This window comes from Manacus vitellinus, unplaced genomic scaffold, assembly GCF_001715985.3.
Source record: "Manacus vitellinus isolate BGI_N305 unplaced genomic scaffold, ASM171598v3 scaffold_6_pilon, whole genome shotgun sequence".
Lineage (NCBI taxonomy): Eukaryota > Metazoa > Chordata > Aves > Passeriformes > Pipridae > Manacus > Manacus vitellinus.
The window spans coordinates 10,359,570-10,381,471 of NW_021940750.1; the positions used below are offsets into that span (position 1 = coordinate 10,359,570).

Consider the following 21,902-nt stretch of genomic DNA (forward strand, 5'->3'; position numbering starts at 1 on the left):
TCTCCAGAAACTCATTGAGTTGTGGCCATGTTTTTGATCTACTCTATTTAACATTTTCTCTCATTACATTCTGAACTAACCCTTCTGAAATAGTCTTGCAGAGGAAAGATTAACTTTCTTTTACATTCATTAAGGTTTTTCTCATAATGTAGTAAGACAAACAAGCAAGCACCGAAAGTAGTAAAGTGACTTGCTGGACACTTAATTTCTGTGTGAAAGTGGATGTGTGGGTCTCTGTTCTGGGTTTACCTGGGATGTTAATGTTTTTCATAGCAACTGACAGGGTGCTGTGTTTTGGATTTGTGACTCAAACAGTGCTGATAACATACCTGTGTTTTAGCTGTTGCCAAACAATGTCTGCACAGCACCAGTGAAGAGATTGGGAATGTGCAATAGGCTGGGCTATGAGGCAGATGACCTAAACTAACCAAAGAAGTATTCCATGCCCTATAGCATCATGCACAGCAATAAAAAGGGAAAAGAAAGGGTTCTACAAAGTTAGCCGTCTTTTGCTCAGGAACTGCCTGGGCATTGGTCTACCTGTGGGAGATGGTGAGTTATTTCCTTTGCAAGCTTGTTTAGTTTTCTTTCTCTCTTTCTATTTTCCTTCGCTTATTAAACAATTTTTACCGCGATCCACAAGTTCTATTAGTTTTATCATTCCTTTCTTCTTCCCCTGTCCCACTGGGGTGAGGGGGTGGGTAGTAAGCAAGCAGCTGTGTGGTGCTTAGCTGCCTAATGGGATTAATCCACAATGGTCTGATATTCCATTAATTTAAATTAGTTTACAAGTTATGGACACCAAACTGACTTCTGTGATGCGAAAGAACTTTGGGCTTTTAACATTTCTGGAAATTGTAAGGAGCCCTGTCACAATGACATGATGTGTCTAGTTTGTATGTAATATATTAATAATATTCCACAGTTGCACTGACCAGTGTGGTTCATAGACAAGTGCATGATGCTTTCTTGAGATGCAGAAAGGGGAGATCTTGGAGTTGATGGTGCACGTTGAGTCGAGTATCATGGAGATAGAAGGCAAGAACTGCCTTTTCAAAGCAGAATAGAGCTGACTGAGAAACTGTTAATAAGTTATTAAGTAACTGAAACTTTCAAAACTCTCATGTGCTGATCTGTCAAAAATCTGAACTTTGTCTCAATAGGTCAGTATACTCTTAAAATGGAGTAGTTTTATCAGGAACAAAGCAGTTACTTTAGAATTGACTGTTGCAGTCCCACACATCAGTAAATATCTAAGCAAAATAAAGCATCAAAGTAAATTATTTCAAGCAAATAAAGTATCATGAGAACTATTATTGTAATACTTTCAGACTAAGCAACAAAACTTGCATGTTTATAAACATGCCAGCTACTTGAGTCCTTAAATAGTCCTGACTTACTCATTTACAGTGTGTCGTTTTATGATTATTTACTGTAATTAGAAAGAATCCTGACATACTAGCTTTCTCCACATGGTAAAATCTGATAAGGGCTTTCAGTGTTAGTCTGTTTTTGTTACTGTGTACATGTAGGAAAAAAACCTAAAGATTTGAACTTGAAAACTTGTTGTCACAGCAGGGCTGTCCACAGTGAACTACAAGTTTGCATTCCTACCACATGCAGTAAGGTTTTCTCTATAGACTCCTGTCACTGAGGAATTTAGCAAGGAACAAGAAATCTTCAGTCAGAGAAGGGCCACAAGTGTGTGAAAAGCTAGCCACACATAAACACTAAAGGTCATTAGCAGGCTCCTAGACTCCTATCTAGGAATTAGTTTTTTAGATCATTAACGGTAAAAAAGCCTAGGAAATGAATAGGACTCTGTCCTATTAAAAATTAGCCAGAACAATTAAAAGGTTTTCCAGTTTTTAATGGGAACCAGACCTGATGGCTCATTTTCCTTGTCTGGTGGGCTGTTTCTGCATTTTGAATGACATTAATTTTATGTCCTTGTATTTGTAAAGAAATATCTTGAACTACTTTTTTTGTATAGGAGTTGTAAACTATTTACAATGAGGGCAGTGAAATCTTGGGAGATGTAGAATCTAGTGTCTCCCTAAGATTGTGTTACTGAATCCAAGTCTTGTGACTCTGAACTATTACAGTTAATTGTGATAGGATTGCTTCTGGTGTATGCAAATGTATATTTTGCAAACTTCTAATACAATTGCTGTATTGTGCAACTCCCTAAGTTAAAATGCTCATTTGGCTGCAAATGCACAGCCTTTTTTGCTGTGAGGTGTCTCTCCTTATGGTGTTACGTGTTTCCTTAAACTCAGTTTTCTAATTTCAACAGCAGCCTTTCTGCTTTCATTTCAATGTAAATTCCTTGCTGCTGAGTGGATGACTGATAGTTATTTAAGAGCTGTCTTCTCCTCCACTGTATATTTTTCCTTAAGCTTGTAGTCATCTCTTCACTTTGGCGCAAGAAAATAATGAACAGTGCACCTTTAGTATTTTAAAATGTAATTTTTGGAGAGGTTTATTAAATACTTTCTTTCCTTATCTTTACATCTTAGCATGCATGCCTTACAAAAAAATCCAGAGAGAGGAAGAGAGAGAAAGAAGAGAGAGAGAGAGAGAGAGAGAGAAAGAGAGAAAGAAAGAAAGAAAGAGAGAAAGAAAGAGAAAAAAAACCCTGTAATGTGTGATTTGCCCACAGGCCTACCACTCTGGAGGAAAACAAGCCCACAAGTTCCCAAACTTTTTTACTTTATAGCTGTTATACTCATTTCCGTCCCCATATGCCTTGGGCTCCAAATCTTCCCACTTAACCCTCTGGTAATAATCAAGGTAATCTATGAATACAAGCCATATGATTTTCCTCAAAGGATAAAAAAGAAAAAATAAATTTGGATGAGGAAAAGTGAACTGCAGATAAATGGGGTGGGGATGGGGAGAATAAAAGGACAGGAGAAAGGCAGGACAAAATGATCTTCCTCACAATCTTAATTTTGTACTTGGTCATTCATTTACTCTAGATGCAGAATTCCTTTCTCCAGTGAGTGAATTGCCCTGTCATTAACATAAAATTAGCTCCAAATGGTCTTGGCCAAGAGCTTTGAAATATGTTAGTATAGAACCACACACTCAAAAACATGTGGGAATCCATGTGGGCTTCCAGATGTGAGAATCTTCTGTGTTACAAATGTAGTTATGTTTATGTAGCCTAATAATCTGCTCAGTGGATATACTGTAGATGCAGCTGTGCTTCAGTTGTGGTCTGTTATGTGGCGCTCTGCCTTAGTGAATGCATCTTGTTTCTTATAGCGAGTCCATTCGGATAATGGCTACTTGTAAACAAACACTGGCATGCAAGTTAAAATACTCTGTCATGAAATGTGAGGAATTCAGCATGAGCTAGTAGATTGAACTGAGAGTGGAAATTTGAAAAATTTCATGTTTCATTTTTGATTCCTCATAGTATTTTGCTGCTAATTGTTTTTCCCTGTCTGATTTATGTTATATCAGTGAATACTTTCTGCACTAGGATTAAAATTTGAAAGCCTGAGAAAAGTTTGAAGAAGTCATAATGTTTTCTGTGTTACCTAAATAAGCATTTAAGGTAGTGATTTGATTTCAGTTATATTATCAAAAATACAAGACTATCTGAATCCCAATATAATTACCTGATTTTGTGTTCATCTAACTAATGATCTCTACCCACAGAGATAGTCTGTTGATGCTCTTTTTTCTTTTTTTTTTTTTATGTTTAAGAGCCCGTATTATCTTGATTTCTTTAATGCAGTTGTCTTCTGTTGTATGTAGTGTAAGAAGGGAACTGGGAGTATCTTTGGGAAGAAAATTGATCTGTACAGGAAGACTAGTGGGTTGAATAGATCTATAAAGCTGAGCTTAAGCACATCAATTAGTGCCTGAACTCTACAGTATTCAATCTGTAGCAGTGACTATTAGCTGTTCTTAATCTTTGAATGTGTAAGTACAGAATGGTGACTGATGGTAACCTGAAATGTCATTCTTGTTCACTTTGTAGTGCCACTGAGTAATTTTTAATAGGCACAAGTTTTTCAAAGAAATTCTATTCCTTTGCTGACTGAAAACTGTCTTTATTCATGAACATGAATATTCAGTTTCAGGTGCAATCCATACACCTTGTGCTACTTTGGCTGTGATCTCCTTATGTCATATTCATCCAACAGGATCATATCACTCCTGTAGTTGGATCAGAGACCTTCAGGGGGAAAAAAAAATCAACTCTACATCTGATATTGATCTCTCCTCTGAAATGACAGTAGCTCCATCCTCTAGCACGGAGGAAAGTAAATTCTCTGTAATAGTCATTATGCAATGAATAAAATTGTTGTTTGACATAAATCACAGTAGCCTAAGAGTTCATTAGACTGTCAGCTGATCCTTTGTCTCTTGGGGGTTGGGTAGAACTGAGGCTTTTATTGTAGAAAGCATCTTTTTCCATTAAATTTTGCATATTGTTTCTAACATTTTAATATATATTATTATATCTCCTATATATCCTATTTCATGGGCAAGTGTATTATGCATATCTAAAATAGGTCTTGTACTTACCATTATAATATTTAAAGTGTCTTTGTGCTTCTCTATGTTCAGGAGCATTAAGGATTGTAAAAGCTGGAAGTAAATTCCCATTGCAAACCTCTCTGAGTAAAATATCCTTTGCTATTCATCACCATAACCAGCTAATATCAGTTGTTATCTTTAGTAGCAAATTTTAAGAAATGTCCAGGAAAGGAGACCTGTATGATACAAAATGATAGGAGTGTGACACTCTCTGAATAAGAAAATGACTGAAAAGATACATCTGTGAGCTGTGCAAGCAGTAACAGCTTGAAGGAAGCACTAAAACTGTCCTACAGAAGACAGAAGAAGACAGAAGAAGAATTTCTTCTGTCTCATGCCATGGGTCATGCTTGACATGGTTGAGAGAGGCTGTGTGACATTTCCCCGGTGAGAAGGTGTGAATACTTCAGTCAGTATGTGACATTGTGGGCTGGTGCTGTCCAAAACTGTTTCTGACCCCAGTTGCATTGTCCCAACAACCTTTTGGCAATGCGCTATTTTTCTTTCAGTAACTAAAATCCTAAAGTGTGTGTGTTTATGATACATAACAAACCAAGATATATGAAAAAGTACATGCTCTGTTAATTAAAAAGTGGTCAGATCTAGCGCAAGACTATGCAAAGTCAAAGGCCTCAGTGCCTTGCAGACATCAGACTTCTGTCCTAACTTTCAGCACAGAATCTATCTAGAACCTAGTGAGGATATTACATAAATGATGTGATTATGTAAATGTATATTTAAATTAAGTTTGAATTGAAAAACATTTATATCGACATAAGGGTTCTGCCAGTGCTTTTGTATCTCTCGAACTGTTTTATGGTGCTGCTTTTAATTAATTATATTTTGACAGAAGAAATTCTCTCTTTTTTTTTTTTCAGACTGAAGAACAAATGAGCCTCTCTGAAGAGCAGCTTAAGACCTTTCTGGAAGAATGTATGCAGCCTGAGAGAACAATAAGTAACGTTACCATGCCAAAGTCTCAGGAATCTCTTTCTTTTGGATTAAGTCCCCCTTCTTACACAAGTCAAGACTCCACTCTTCACTCCACATCTACTCTTTCCAAAATGTTAGTTGAAGACCATATTGTAGGGATGTTAATGGCTCAGGAAAAGGCTGGACTCGAAGACAAAAGCTTATGTGCAGAGAGCGAAATCCCTGGCTACTATATCAGCAAAGCATTGGCTGTTAGTCACTTATCAAAGGATTCACTGGCCCAAACAGAGGAACCTGATGACCTAGAAGGTTTACAGAAGATGGGAGATGAGAGTATTACTGAAGGTTACTTTATGTCAAGAGCACTCAACAGAAAAAGATTGAAGAAACCTTCTTTCTTGGGTGAACCATTATATTGCATCAGCATGAACAATGAGCCATGCACAGAGGCTGACATTCTCAGCATACCACTGCAAACCAAAGGAGGTGAGACTCTTAACAACCCTTTAGAATAGGCTTTTGATTATAAAGAAAAAAACCTAAGCAGGTTCTCACCAAAGATATGCACCAATACACAGATTATTGTGGTGCGCCAAGGATGTTCTTTTATAAAACTGTGCCAAAAATAATACACACAAAGTTACAGAATGTTTATTAAAATTCTTGCTCTGACATAATTGACTAGGAGTTTTATGAAATACATCACTGATGTTGATTAATTCTGTCAACTGGAAAACAGTGTTGACAACGCATATGGATTGCCTTTTTGGTAGTAGAAAGTCATGTTCCCTGTTCTGTGGAGAGTAAATATTCTCCCAGTAGTTGGTACAATAATTCACTGAAAAATGCAAGTGTTTTGTGTGAGTTTTTAATAAGGTAAACTCAGTAGTATAGAAACAAATATGACCTAACTTTATTAAAAATACTAAACTGCTTTAAGGAGTTCAAATTTACACATAGAAGATGTCAAAATTCATAAATACTGCACAGTTTCTATAAATTACTTTTAGTTTGGTAAAAGAAAGAAAGAAAGAATAGACTTTAACCAGCAAAAAATGAAAACCTCTACTTGGTGTTACAAAAGGATTGTGGAAATGTCTGTGGTTTTTATGTCCTTTACTTATATGCAATTATATAGAGGTATTGTAACTTAAATCTACATTTAGATTTTTAGCCTAAGACTGTTTCTCTTCCTGGAAAGCCAACTGTTCAAATAAGCCAGATTTTGGGCAGGTAAATCTTTCACTTCTTTCATAAAAGTATGAAGTTTGTGATTAGAGTGCTACAGTTTAATTTTATTAGCAATCAATACATTTTGCTTTGTTTGTCAAGATTGATCTTTGTTATACTAGTAATCTATTCTGAATTTAGAGAAACTTTTTTTCACATACCTTGATAATTTAGAATAATGTCCTAATATCGCTTTGCTATTTTATAATTTCTTAATTATGATCACATCTGTTTCCTTGGTTGTCTGTACTTAACCTTTCTACAGTGAAGAGAATGTTAATATTTTTCAAAGGGATTCCACTTGTCAGAAAGCAGGAAGGCTTGTTATTTCTGCTTTTACACGGCCAAACAACTTGATATCCAGACTCACCTGCCATATTTGCCCCTTATGAGATTTAGCTCATAGCTGCTGCAACACAAAGAAAATAGTACCTATAGAAAAGGTTGGGTGATTTTGGTTTTTTTTGGTTGGTTAGTTTTCAGCTACCTTCACATGCCAGCTGTGCTCTTCATGTAGATGCAAGCATCAGAAGAACAGAGCAAGGGAGGAAGGAAGCAGTCTGCCTCAGAGGAGAGCGGGGTGGCAGTGGTGGTCATAGGGAACACCACAGAGGACCACCTCTGCCAGCAGCAATTGGTCTCACGCAGGAGTAACATGATTACATTCTACACCACCAGTCTTCCTTGGCAACCAACAGTGAGAAAAACTCAGTACCTTGCTGCCTTCACAGCTTTAGATCTTTAGTTAGAACTTTAGTTAGATCTTTAGTTCTCCTTTAGTCCGAGCTGATGTAGTACAGTTAGAACCAAGTGTAACACAGACACAGTTACCACCTCTCATGAGTGTGTTTTAAGATGGGATGTGGTAAATCAAGCAAAACACCATGCACTGTGACCACTACATTGTGAAGTGAGCAGGTAACAGTATACATAGTCCCTATGAGGTGGTTATATTGCACAAGAGAGGAAAATTTTCGCTATTAAGTAAATTTTCATATAGGACATCTCATAGTAAAAGTCTATAAGGTGAATTTATTAACATTTACCACGTAATAATTTAATTATATTTGAGTCAAAATCATGTGTACCAGAGTAATGCAAGGGATATTTTGATTGTCTGTTTTCAGTAGTGACTGAGTAATGTTCGACTGTTTAGAACTCAGTTCTGTATGGTTAATAAACATCTTGGGTTTATGATTGTTTTGCTTACCAATTTTTTTTTTGAGGGGGGGAGTATTCTGAATTTTTGGTCTGTGATTTATTTTAATTTTTTTTGATAAAAAAGTAAAAACAAAACCAAGGAGATAATTACAGATATTGTAATTTCATCAGGCTTTGAATTTTTGTATTAGTGTCTAATTTTTTAAAGTGGTGTGAACAGGTAACTTTTAGGCACAATAAAAGTAAGTGCAAAAATAAAACCCCCTTCAGAGGTTTGTAACTGCTAAATATTTTACAGATATCCATGTTTAAGTTTAAATTAATTATATTTAGATGTATTGTATTCTGTTAGTATTAATGTTATGATTAAACAAACATCCAAAATTAGCATTTAAATAGGCAGCAGTCCATTCTTATTATTTTTGTTAATGTACTGTTTACAAGTAAATGTATAGCATAAAACAGAAAACCCTGATACCTTTCCATGGAATTAATTTGTTTCCCACAAAGGTGATTCAGTTCTGTCTGAAGCAATTATTCCTGGCCGTAAGCAAAAGGGTGTGATGTTTATCAAATCTGTAAAGTTGCTTAATGTATTCTATAGATAATCTAGTTGTTAGTTCTAGTTGATTAGATATGCTAATTGTATTGAGGAATGGAGATCCCAGTGGAATCAAGTTTAAGGCAAATACATCTGCAGATGAAGGTGTGAGAAGTGTCAGGTGTTATTTTTATTTTTATTTTTATTTTTGAGAGATATTTACATAGTTGAGCTTTGTTATGGTCAATTCTAAAGGACATGTAAATGCGTATGCATAATCTTTTGTAAGTAGTTTGATTTTCTTGCCAACTTACACATGGTTTAAATTCTCTTTAGTGCTGGGTAAGCAAAAAAACCTGTGTTTGTGTGAAGCTGGTTTAGCACAATTTTGGTTTTGCAGTCCTTATGGTACTGTAGTCTGTGATATTGATTTACTGTAATACATTAAATGATATTTTAAGAAAACATAATTATGAACATAATGCATATGTATATACTTGTGTATATATATATCTGAAGGAAACTCTCATGTGCCTTCAGAGATAAGTAATTCCTGTTTCTTGAAAGAAGCAGTAATCTGCATCTGGCTCATATGCATGTAAACATAGATGATGCTTAATGAGGGAAACAGAATCCAGACTTACCCATATACAGATATAAAAAGGCTGGTATTTCTCAGTTGTATGAGCCAATTAGTAATTATTTCCAGCTCTGTTTTGGGGGGGCTATATTAAGTTTTAAGTAGAAGTTGTATCACAAACTGTTTTTACTTTTTCATATTGCAAATAATGTTGTGCTTACAGTGGTTCAGCTTTTTTTTTTTCTTTATTTTTTCAGATGGTATGAACATTGAAATTTGAGGGGAGAGTGTGTGCTTCTTTGCACAACTGTTTTTCTGAAAGTGTGGTTAAACCTCCCTCAGTGATATTATTCTGATTCAGTATGATTTCGAGCAACCTGAAGGGAATGAATTATTATCATTGAAAATGTTCCATGAGTTGACTTATTCTTAAGAGATAATTATTATTGTCATTATCATATATTGTTGCAGTTTGATTTCAAAATAAACTCTTGTATTTCATTAAATTAAATACCTAAGAAATAAATGTACGCACACATTTGTGTACCTGTGTGTCTGATAGATATGCATGTCTTTGTGAAAAATGTAAAATAAAACTTGGAAAGTTCAGTATCTACTGATGGGGCTTTATTAGAGCAGATGTGAAATGTATATAATAATTTCATTTTTCTTCACACACACAGTTTACACTTTTCATAAATTTAGCTAAAACCTGGCCTCTGGTTACCCCACTGCAGTTTCCTGGAGCTTGCAGTCTGTCTGATTAAGAGCCCTGACTCAGGGAAGGACCCAGCTGTGTGCTAAGTTTTTTGCCTTGGGGCTGTCTGTTGGCTGGACAGCTGGTTTGGTTGAAGGTTTGACTTGCACAAGTCCTCTGCTGGATTAGAACATCAGCACTTGTCTGCTCAGGTCTGCCTGAATCTTGCCTGCAAAGAGTGTAACCACAGAGCCAACAGTGGTATCCTCTAGTTAAGAAATGTAACTAAAAGAGGGGAAATTGCAGTCCCTGGTGAAGGCTTGGCGTGAGAGAAAGTGAAGGAGTTCAGAAGTTTGTCCTAGCAGTTACTGGATTGTGAAACATTATAGTAATGGCTACCTGAGGAGAGGGTAATGCAGCTGGCTTGTGTTTGAGATAATAGTAACAATTCATTACAGGTTTTTGATTGAGTAGTCTTTACTATTTTTCCTGATTTTCTCTTTATTTACTCAACTGATGGTCAGTTTTTCATTTCATGCACTGAAGTGTCAGAATAAGAGGACATTATTAAAAAAACATGGTACTTTTTAAAAAGTTTTTTTGTTAAGGTGGAGAGATATTCTAGCAAAGAAGATTCAATAGATTTTTCCCATTGACAAACTCTCATGTGATTTGACCTAAAAGGACAAATTATTTCTCAGATCCTATAGTAGCCATTTAACATTCACCAAGAAAAGATGTACAGATAGAATGTTAAATCTACAATGGCTGTTACCACATAGGGCTTACTTGATCTAATCTGAATGTTTAAATTAATGCACATATCAACCCAGATTTTAGTCTAATTTACAGAGTTGCCATGAGGAGTGGATGCACTCCTGAGGAAGTGGTAATCATGTGGATATAGCAGAGATCAGAATCTAACCTACTTGCTTTTCATTAAAATCAGAATGGGACATTATATTTGTAACAAGCAAGTGCTATTTCTTCTTTTATTTTCTGATATTTTTACTTACTCCGCAACAGCAATAACAAACCTGTTGATACTGGATGTTCTGCATAGGATTGCTGTAAGCACATTTCATGGAGCTTTGTAAATCTCACCTAGATGTATTTCTCATCTTCCTTAAAGATGTTAAGCCTGTGTCATAATTTCGATAGCATAAATATGATCAAAGCAATACTAACAAGATTTTTCAAGACTATTTTCTGTGACCATATGATATTCATGCATTACTGTTCACTGGCTGTGATCTTTCCACAATCCAGTTATTTTCACATTGAACTTGTGTTTTATAGAGACCTTCTCAAAAACAAGTGTTCCAAGTGCTTGGGTAGTTTTTTCAAAAAATCAAGTTCTGCTTAGAGATTATATATAGTAAATAATTTTTCATTTTCTTGGTTTATTATGTTATCTTAACTCTCTTGTTGTTGAAAAAGCTTTTCCTCAAGGAAGGGTCGCCGTTGCTGATTAAGCTTTGCAACATCCCTGAGGCCATGAATGCACTTTTTATTCACCTCTGGCATTTCAGGGATAAGGAGGTAAGTTTGAATGACTGTTGACTTGAAGTGTATATTCCAACAGGAGCTCTGTGACTTAACTTTTAGTCTTGGGAAATGCTGAGCACCCTGCACCAGTTGTAGTCACTGCAAACCACAGGGATGTAGCACTTGTGGCCTGGTACTCCAAAGGTGCGTTTGGTCAGTACCCAAACTCAGAGACTGTCAAAAACTAGTGACCTGCTATTTATCTGTGCTTTCTTTCTACTGCATTATATTAAATAACAGGTTCTTTGGGAATAGTTTCTTTCTTGATATTACAAGTGAAATATCAATTCCAACCCTCCCTTTTTTTTTTTAAACTTCCAGTTGTAAGTAAAACTGTAGGAAATAAAATTATTTGGTAAAATATGGTAAAATATGTAAGATGTACACAATAACAGAGATATTATAGAAAATATGTGACAAGGTCATTTGCTGAAAAATCACCAATACTAGGGTAAAAGGAAAGTTGAGCCCAGGAGGATTCATGGGTTTTTCTTTGTTTTTCCAGTTACTCTGTGTTGTGACCTGCAATAACCCCTCTGTCGGGGCTCACCACTTGAATTCCAGCTGCACTGGAATGTGGCAGCTTCTCCTCAGGGAGTGATGCTGCAGTGATGATTAGGATATTTAAATGAATTTTCTTTTGCAGCCTAACTCAGGATTTGGAAACAGGTTTTCTGAAATACATACCTTCATCTAGCATAAGTTGTATTTGGCAAAAGATTCTATTTACTAGCTTCTTAACCATCTTTCCTAGCTCCTTCCATCCCAAAACACAGCAGAGCATAGGAGACTGATTTTTAAAGTTAACCTTCTGACATTTGGGCTTTGAGATGTTTGAGGAATAAGAAATTTTGTGTGTGCATGTAGGTTTATGCTGTTTGTTCTCCTTATTTCATACTATGATTTTACAGGACAAGATAGATGCTTTTGTTCCAAAAATTTAATATCGGTGAAATCAACATACCCGTGAAAAGAAGATTTTGGTGTGCTTGTATCTAATTCTGAGCAATATATGACCAAACCTTTCTGTCTTTGTCACTGAGACCCTTCAGTAATATACATGCAGTGCTGCCGTCTGTAGTGACCGGTGCTCAGCTGTTGATACTGATTTCCTCAAGTGGTTATGTTTCAATGCTGCACTGTTTGCCCTTTTAAATTACAAACCCCACATTGTTTTCCTCTGAAAGTGGAAAATAAGGATGATTCAATCATTTTCGTGAACCATCGTGTATATATATTAAATATAAATAATGTGTATTAATTGAAGATATAATTTACAAAATATACTATAAATTTGAGTAGGATATTTTAAAGAACTACAGCATTGATTTCAGTATACTGTAGTGGTATGAGAAGTTCAGTCCAGCCTGACAGTTATTAAGATTTAGAGTGATTTGAGGGATTTTTATTTCAAAGAGCACTGAACAAACTAAATATCCTGATTAAAAAAAAGTAAAATTTTTTTGCATCTAGGCAACAATAAAATGAATGAAGTTATTCTTACATGCCCAGAATTCAAGTTTAAATTAAAGTAGTTCTACCAAGGGGTAAAAAACCTTTCAGTTTCATCTTAAAAAAAAAAAAAAAAAAAAAAAAAAAAAGAAGAAAACGCCCCACAAAAATTCTCAGCCTTATGCCTTTTTCCAAGCCAGACATTTGCTGGTATCTACTTTGTGGATCTGTAGTGCATGCTTTCCCTCTCACTTCCCGAGCAGAACTCCTGCAGAGTCAGTGGGCATGCTGAGTGCAGAGTGAAAACAGGCTGTGCAAAAATTATCTGCTGCATAGATCAGAGGAAAGGGCTGCTTAAACATGTCATCGGAGTAGCAAGGACTAGTCTAGAAATGCAAAAAAATATGCCAGTAAATTCATGTGCTGGAAAGGGTGCATTTTTACCTCCAGATCAGGGAGTGATAGGTGAGAGGCAGTTGTTTGTGTCTCAGTTTCTGTAATTTCAATAATTATAAGAACTTTTATATTTTATTAAAACCCCTTATTTGCTAGATAAAATTTCAGCAAATGAAATGAGAATGCACCTTTTTGTTATGCTTCTGAAAAAAGGCTTTCTAAGCACAGCTTTGAATAATACCTCTCTCTCTTGCTTTTTATATGCAAAATCTGCCACAGTTGACACCTCCAAGAGCTGACATTTCCTCCCCCACTTATGAATAGAGAGCCTCACCTCTGGTAATCTCATGCAGTTTGAAGGGTAGACGCAGAAGACAAGGTGGTTTGGCAGATCCCGAGGAAGCTGATAAATTAGGAGGGTTTATGAAATCTGGGGAAAAATAACTGATCTTTTTCTTTATTTTTCAACACATGCATTTATTGAGAAATAATTGTTCCTTTATTTGTAGGGACATTTAAAGGTCAGAAAAATAGTTTCCTTTTTAGATAGAATAGAGGCACTTGAATACTACTAATGCCATAACCTACATTTATCCAATTATACGTTTCGTTGAAGGATTGGCTGGAATCCAGATGCAGTAGTTAGAATAAAAGGCTCCCTGTCATTTAAGTCTATGTGAAATAGTTCGCTGCTTGCAATTGAATCTGCAGAACCTTATCTGTTAAGCTTAAAAAGCCCCCAGTAAACTGGAACACTCTCGAGTGTTTAGTAACTTCCAGAGTGCTAAAGTGCATGAATAATTTTGCTTTGTAGGCAAGTATTCTGCATTTAGAACTTTTGAAAATACTGATCTGTGCCATTGTTTTCTTATTGTTTGCTTTGTGTATTTGGTGTGCATAGTTTTGGTGGGAAGAGTATTGCCAGAGGCCTTTCACCCTAATTTTCCAATAACACTGAAATGGTCTCTCCATATGCATTTTGTGAGCAGAGTCATCAAGGGAGACTGACACAGTATTTAAGCAGCACTCGATTTAGCCCTTGTACATGTTGCCTAGGGTAGCAGTTCTTGATTTTGAAAGCAGTTGAAAGATTAAAGACAAATGATGTCTGGGCTTCCTGGGATTTGCTTAAATTTGAAAATCTAAGTTTCTCTATGATACTTGTCTAATTTTATGGATTTCTTGTGGAAGATTTTATCTTCAAGACTTCTGCTTGCCAATCACTTTTCTCTAATGAGTTCCCTTTCTCTTTTTATAACTCTGCTTAAATATTTATACAACTTTGTGCATTTGTTTTTTCTGTCTTGGAAAAGATGAGAAATAAGAACTAGAACTCACTTTGTGGATACTTTAAGATGCTCACTTCGGTAATCTCAGCAATCCTTTCCAAAATGAATTTATGTTGAAAATCTGCCAATTACCATACTATGGATTTCACTGCAAAAATCGTGCCAATATCAGTGAAAATTGCAGTATTGTCATAAGATGCAGATTTGCTATGGTTATTTCCATCTTTATAGCTTATAAATATCTACAGGTTAAACTGCTACACCTGTTGAATATAGTTTTGATGCAGATAACTGCCTTAAAATGTAAGGTAGTGCATTTGCTTGGGCTCTGAGAAGAGCGTGCTGTGGTAAGAAAACACTGCGCTCTCTTCAGTAGCCTGAAATTCAAAGATTGCTCATGCAAAAAAAGTTGGCCAAATACCAAATAACGCTAGAAGTGGCATGCATCAGTTGGTACGCTTACTTGTCCCACTGATGAGTCTCTAAGGTTTTGGGAGCAGCAAATTTCTGACAGGCTTCACCTGCAGAGTTTCTGCCCTGTGAAGTGTGACCATTATTCATGTTTTTCTTTAGTAGTTGTTTCTTTGGGCAAGTCAAGGCTGAACATACCTCAACTATGACTCCTGCTTGTGTCCTACTGTATTCACACTCACCAAGCAAAAAGTGGGTGGACTTACTTAAGCTATGGGTTAACACAAAGCACGTGGCTTGCCTTTTTTATTCCAGCGACAGTAAAAGCTACATAAATGCATGTAATAAATTAGATGAAAGTTAGGTATGGGCTCAGACAAGGTCATTGGAATAGGTTGCCAAGGCTATCTTCCCCACATCAGCAGCAGTTCTCTGTTTCAAACTTCTCATTAAATCTACATATATCCATATGGAGACATATCTATTCAGACAACTGGTTGGTTTTAGGGTATCTCGTTCTTCCTGCAAGTACAGTAAAGAGATCTCTCCAGGTGGGAAATGTCTTTGGTTTTTGTAGTTCTCAGTCTTCTTGGTGTCCTTGGGAGGCAAGAAGAGAGTTAGAGGTCAGAACTGCAGGAGATTTGGTACAGCAGCCCCAGATAAAATCAGATGGGTTACACTGACAGTACACTCCTAGGACCCCATCAAGCAGACAATCCTGTAACTGGTGAGGGCAGAAATTCAGCAGTCCCTCATATTGTGGAAGCAACACAGGAGCTCTTTGTTCTTGTTCTCAGTGGGAAAAAAATCAAATATACATGACTGCCCTCAAAAGTTTAGTGACACAGAACAGGACTCTTTCTCCTCAGGAAAAGGAGACTTAAAGATTAACTTCTGTATCTGCAGGACCCCCTCAATACACTTCTATTGTGGGTATCTAGCACCCCAATAGCACCTGGCTTTGCTGAGCAGCATGAGATGAACTGCTGCAAGTAAAGACTGAGCAACCAGTCTTAACTGCTCTTATTTTTAGCAGCATGTTCTGGAAGTTGATATAGTGCCATGTCATCAGCTTTTTGATCACACTAGCACTTTCAATCTTGAAGAGTCTAGATTCCTCTGCCCCTGCAAATAGCCAATATGCTGCCTCTTTCCATGTGAAAGGGGGTATGATTGAAATCCCTCAGTGTTTTGCTTTGTGGCTGCATCAAGAGCAGCATGACTGTGTCTACACTTACCGAAATCTTTAAGTGCAGCCTTCAGAATCAGATGTGCCAGCTGCCCGTGCTATATAACTGCGAAAGTGCCTTGAAATGGAGCAGCTGTTGTACCCAGGGAACAGCTCAGGTGCAGCCCCTCAGCATAGTTTTAATGTAAAGAGTATAGAGATATCTTGCATTGAAGCCAAATTTGACAAAAATAACACATCAGTGATCCAGAGATTTATTACAAAACACAAATAAAACCAGAGCACAAAAGTATAAATATAAATGTCCTTGGTGATTTATTGTTCTTTGTATGTAAGAAGCTTTATTGTACATCTTACACACCTTTAAAATGGAAAATGGTTAAAAATGTTTACAAAAAAAGCACTTTCTTAGAAAATTATGCTAGCAAAAACATCGGGAGGAGGGAAGCAAAAAAATCTTCAGTGTGCAAACTTTTTATAAAAATAGAAATACTAACTCTACAGGTAGCATTTCATGATAAATTATTTAAATAGCCTATCTACAAAATTATGTGATTAACTATTACAATGGCAATGAGAAAAATAATTTATAAAAATACAAGCAATGGTATACGAGATGACAGGAAAAAATATAATACAACATTAGAAATTGTATTTGACTTTTTTTTTTCCAATGCCATTTCCTTACTGGGAATACATTTTCTGCAAAGAAATTTTGACTATGTACATCATTAACTTTTTAGTACTACAGTAGCTTTAAAGTTTGTTAGACATTTGAACTCTTCTTAATCCAAACGTTTTTCTCAGTCACACAACAATGAGGTAATATTTGTACGTAAAACTTTCACCATGTTCTTTTCTTTCCTTTTTTTTGAAAAGACAAGGAAGCATTGTAGATATAAGGATGATGCCCCTTCTGTTGGGGAAAACAGTCTTTTAATGTACATCAAGCCCTCTCCCTCTTTTGCAAGGAGCTCCTGAAATTCTGTCTAGTCCGTGAAGAATTCCTTCTTTTGTAGCTGCACATCACTAGTTACAATACTTAGCGTGCAGTGGCGCAAACAGCGGGTTTGAATGGTTACTGATGGCAGTCATTGTGTCTCTCGCTGCAATCTCCTCAGGGCAGGTATCCTGGCTTTGTGTTAGGCCCACTGACCCGTGGTAAAGCACCACAGACATTTCCCAGCACTGAATAACACTAAGATGGTAAATGGCATTCCCTCATCTCTAGTACTAGGGATGGGACAGAAACTGCTACCATCTAAAGGGACTTGAATTTTAGCACTGGAGAACAATTGCCTGCCAGGCTACTAACTGCCTTGCACAAAGAAAGGAAAAGCCAACATTGAGCTCAGACTGAGAAAAACAAACATCTCGTTTCCCACCCCATCACTTTTCCCTGCACCTCAAAGCCTTTATGGGAAAAATCGCTCTTTGTAACAAGTAGATTACCACTATCTGCTCCAGAAAAGATTCTTTTTCCTCAACTAAACCCCCTCTAGTTTCAGTATAGAACAGAGATAATAAATAATCTGTATTTACAATCTTACAGTCATGAAGACTTGTAAAAATGATTAGGTGGATAGTCTTGACGCATTTCTTGTTGTTTTAATCAATAATCCCTCAGTCATTATAAATCAAGAATAGGCAAAAATAAATATTTTACAATTTTATCTACAGGCCCCTTTTCCTCCCCTCCAAAGAAGTGAGGGGTTTAAGGCATCTATGGCATGTAGAAAAGGAATGTTTTCATTATTATTATTTTTGTGCCTCTTTAACCATAAAAAGTGAAGCACATGCTAGTCTCCTGAAGGACAGCATGGTGCTAGCTGAGATGGTGGTGCTTTCTGGCACCATATCTGAAACACATTTAAACATAAGCAAGATCTGCATCTAATCAGGAAAAAACAGAATCTAATTGTAAATCCCAGTTCTCCCAAAGCTGGTGTGATCCAGTGTACCAGTTTTTGTCCTCTTTCCCTCATCCCATGACAGAAGTCAGTTTTAGGATATCTGTTTTGTCCTGTGTAGTTACAGAAGCTGATCTGGCTTACCACAAATAGAGTAAGGTTGTGTTTTCATCTGTTAGATATGACATAAAAACCAATATTTTCTCCAAGTTCAATGGATGTAAACCAAGGTAGGGCAGCCCTCCTTAAAAAATTCCTCTCCTCCATAAAGAATAAAGATGTAGAGTTCCCCCTCCCACTCAAAACCCCTTTTCTCCACACAATGAAAGGTCTTCAGTTTAAGTAGTCCACAGCACATCCAAAGATGTTCTTTTTACAAAATGCTACTCCATGGGACCTCCAGTTAGAGAGGCAGTGACACTGCACTGTGATAAACAGCAAACAAATATCTTTCCTACTGAAAGAAGTGTGCTTGTTCAGTGAAGACAATTCTCATTTGCAAGACATTTGTTTCCTTCCATTTCAGCAGAGGTCAGATACCAAGTATGTTCTCACTTTCATTCTCTCAAAAGCATTCTCTTGAGGCAGGTCATGTGTTTCGAGTCCACATTTACGAAGAAAGAAGAAAGGAAGGAATAATATAATGGTCCCAGGATTTGTAAGGCTAAATGTTTCAAAAGGTGCAATTACCAGCATTTTTAAATAGTCTCTGAATCCAACAACCTTGTGATTATGGATCTGTGAAAAAGAAAAAATTGAGATATTTAAGTATTTCTGTGCATTATGCGTGACTATGTCCAAGTCATTAATGCCTAGAGACATTTGTAAAGAAAATTCAAAGTGCTTAGGTACTTTCTTGATTTAGACTTCAGAATCCAGTCTATGTAGTCATTACATAATGAAGTCACAATTTAAGAAGACTAGAGCATCTGGAACTAATTGTATGCACTTATCACCATTAAACTGCAAGACATGGACAATCTTATATTTTGCTTGCTTTAAAAAAAAAAAAAGCAGTTTTTTGCTTGCTAAAGCCAATATTTTGCATTTCCACCTGTTTCACTGTTGTTTCATTCTAGTCAGCGTTTTAAAGGAGACTCAAGATATATTTCATTTCTGGAACTCAACATGGATTTCTGATACTTTGAAATAACACAGTAGAAATATACTTAGATTTTACACATTTAAAGTTTTAACTGTGAAAAGTTTATCAAGAAGGTGTTCTGCATCTGCCTGCAGACCTTGCTTGAGATTGAGCCATGAAAGATCAGGGGCAAACTTCCCCTCTTATGTCTTGTCTTGATCCATTCTACTTTTCTTGACAGTGGCTTTCTTGAATTTATACGGGATCTCTTAAATTCAATGTCATGCTTACCTCTGCATTCATATTTAAGATCTGAGAAGAATACCATTTCTTGAGAGAAGACAAATAATCCTAGCCGACCACCAGCGTAGGTTTTATCATAGATTGGTCCTGAGTCTGCCATGATCTTCTTCCCTTCATACATTACAACTCTACAAAGAGACAATAGCTCAGCCATCTTTGACAAGCTTTTGTTAGGTACATCTTTACAGACATCCACTTCCCTTGTGGATAATTATTTCAGATAAAAGGATGATGCTCACCTGATGTAGCCAGTCTTTGGTCTATGGCTGAGACGCCATCTGTATGCAGTGAAGTCTTTCCAGCCTATGTGACGAGGGTCATGCCACAAAGTTCTCACCTATGAAAGAATATTTTTTTATTAACCAGAAGCCTGAGATAATATAGCCATTATTTTGACATAAAGATGCCTTGTCAATCATCATTATTACTATTAAAGGCTTCAAGTAAGTCATTAGGGGAAAATTACAAAGTTACTGGTCTTTGTCAAAAAGATTATGCCACTCTGATCAGCATGTGCAGACCCCCTGTAAGCATTTAACTTGTTGGAAGAACAGCCTGTCTTATAGTGCAGAAGAGTAGGTTATTGCATTGGAGTAATCATGTTATCACATTAAGAATACTTTAGCACGTAGTAAGTGCCACTCTTACCTGGCCAGGAGTGTTTCCTGTGTGCCACAGAGCATTACGAAGGTGTTCTCCTGGACCAGTGGTGGAATTCACAACTTTGATGGAGAGACCTGAATAGCCTTGAGCTTTGGTTGGTGTGGAGTCCCAGTAAGACTGAGTGATCTGCTTCCACATGACCACATAGAAACGACTGCTAGACTGGTAGCCAAATACAAAGCCAGCATAATCATCATCCCTTTCTGTATTGATGAAGAAGGTACCACTGAAGTCCACAGCATTGAATTCATCAAAACCTATGGAGACATTAAAGGATAAAACTTTAGGTGCTGCTCTTTTGCAATTCTTAAACAACTCCTTAGTAGTTTCTTAGGTTCTCCTGCCTCAACAATAACAAAACCAACCAACCAACCCGTCCCCCCCCAAAAAAAAAAAAACAAACAACCCACAACCCAAACAAACAAAGCCACCCAAAACCAAACCAAAAACCCCAAAACCCCAAACACCAGTGTAATGCCCGTTAGAGTTACATTTTTTTCCCTTACCAACTGCAAGGCCAGGGTCACAGTTCACCGTCTGAACCAGTTCTTTACCCTGGTGACGAACAACCCAGTTTGGATCATTTTGGGATGTTCCCTTGGGATCCAGGGGAATCATCTGAAATCTTCGGAAATCGGTCTCACTAATTTCCACATTTTCAGGGCAGATATCATCAATGTCCGGCACACTGTCTTGGTCAAAGTCATCTTTGCAAGCATCTCCACGTCCATCACCTGCAGGATAAAAGTAATTTTACCATTATATCACCACCTTTGTTTGCTTCTGAGTCTTAAAACTTAGAAATTTAATTGCAGAACTCTGGCTGCCCAGGTACTCCTGGCAGACACATGACAGAAGCTGCAACAGCTACTGTACAAATGCCCTTTCACTCCAGCCTGATAGTGACTTAGGAATAAATTGGGTATGTGGCCATTTTTACATTGCTCTTTACTCCCAAGAAGCACTACAACAACAGTACAGACATCCTAGATTTTTGTTACTTGGAAGTTTTATTCAATACTGAAAATCATGAAAAAATAGCATCAAACTATTGGAAGATACTCTTAAAGTGTTATTATGATACCGGCCATCTTACCATCAGAATCAGCTTGATCTGGGTTGGCAACCAATCTGCAGTTATCTTTGTCATCAGGGATACCATCATTGTCATCATCATGGTCACAGGCATCACCTTTTCCATCCTTATCATGGTCAGCTTGATTGGCATTGGGCACATAGGGGCAGTTATCAAGATTATTTTGATGGCCATCTTCATCTATGTCCTGGTTGTTGTCACACTGATCACCTATGCGGTCAGAATCGGTGTCTTCCTATGAGAGGAGAAAGAAACATTTTAAAAAGCCACTTAAAGAAGGCTGAGATAGGAGTCTCTGAAATAGAAGTTTTAATATCTAGAGTTAATTGGGATTTCTGCTTGCTTTATCAAGAGCTAAGATGGATGTAGTGAGTGGATTAATACACACTTAAAACTGCCTGTGCTACCTGGTTTTATCTTACTTTAGTCCTGTCCTGATTTTAATTTGAATCCACAGCATCAGAAAGCAGTGTGGGCATCAGCTTATCTTCTCCCTTCTGCCACATGACTCTTCTGTCACTAGTCTACTATATTGGATGCAGGGTACTTTACCTCTCACCTTGCTTGGCAGCAGTGTGGTTTCAAGGGCCAGACAAGGGCAGGACTACTCTGTACCTAGTCAGTAGACACTGTAACATTAAAACAGACTCTATAAAGTCTTAGTTTTACAGCTTCTACACCATATAATAATTTGCTTTATCATAAAAGCTTATAATGCTCTTCATGTCCCCTGATTCATCAGCCAAGACAATTGTTCCCATAGTGGTCATGGACTGCATTAACTGCTGTGCTTGCTGATTGCATATTTTAGCCATGGACTGCATTAACTGCTGTGCTTGCTGATTGCATATTTTAGCCATGG

The 21,902-nt window shown here is 36.9% G+C and overlaps 2 protein-coding genes across 2 annotated transcripts in view; one reads left to right on the plus strand and one right to left on the minus strand.

The window, feature by feature from the left end:
* The window catches only part of FSIP1 (fibrous sheath interacting protein 1), a 97,521-nt gene that overhangs the window by 65,955 nt on the left and 9,664 nt on the right, over positions 1-21,902 (plus strand). The window contains exons 12-13 of the mRNA XM_018082419.2: positions 5,436-5,976; positions 11,140-11,241. Coding sequence (XP_017937908.2) covers positions 5,436-5,976; positions 11,140-11,174 — 576 coding nt within the window. The 3' untranslated portion in view covers positions 11,175-11,241. The remainder of the gene's footprint in view (positions 1-5,435; positions 5,977-11,139; positions 11,242-21,902) is intronic.
* The window catches only part of THBS1 (thrombospondin 1), a 15,775-nt gene continuing 10,095 nt past the window's right edge, over positions 16,223-21,902 (minus strand). The window contains exons 16-21 of the mRNA XM_029964103.1: positions 21,041-21,275; positions 20,451-20,678; positions 19,930-20,201; positions 19,521-19,618; positions 19,270-19,409; positions 16,223-18,632 (exon numbers count right to left, since the gene is read on the minus strand). Coding sequence (XP_029819963.1) covers positions 18,625-18,632; positions 19,270-19,409; positions 19,521-19,618; positions 19,930-20,201; positions 20,451-20,678; positions 21,041-21,275 — 981 coding nt within the window. The 3' untranslated portion in view covers positions 16,223-18,624. The remainder of the gene's footprint in view (positions 18,633-19,269; positions 19,410-19,520; positions 19,619-19,929; positions 20,202-20,450; positions 20,679-21,040; positions 21,276-21,902) is intronic.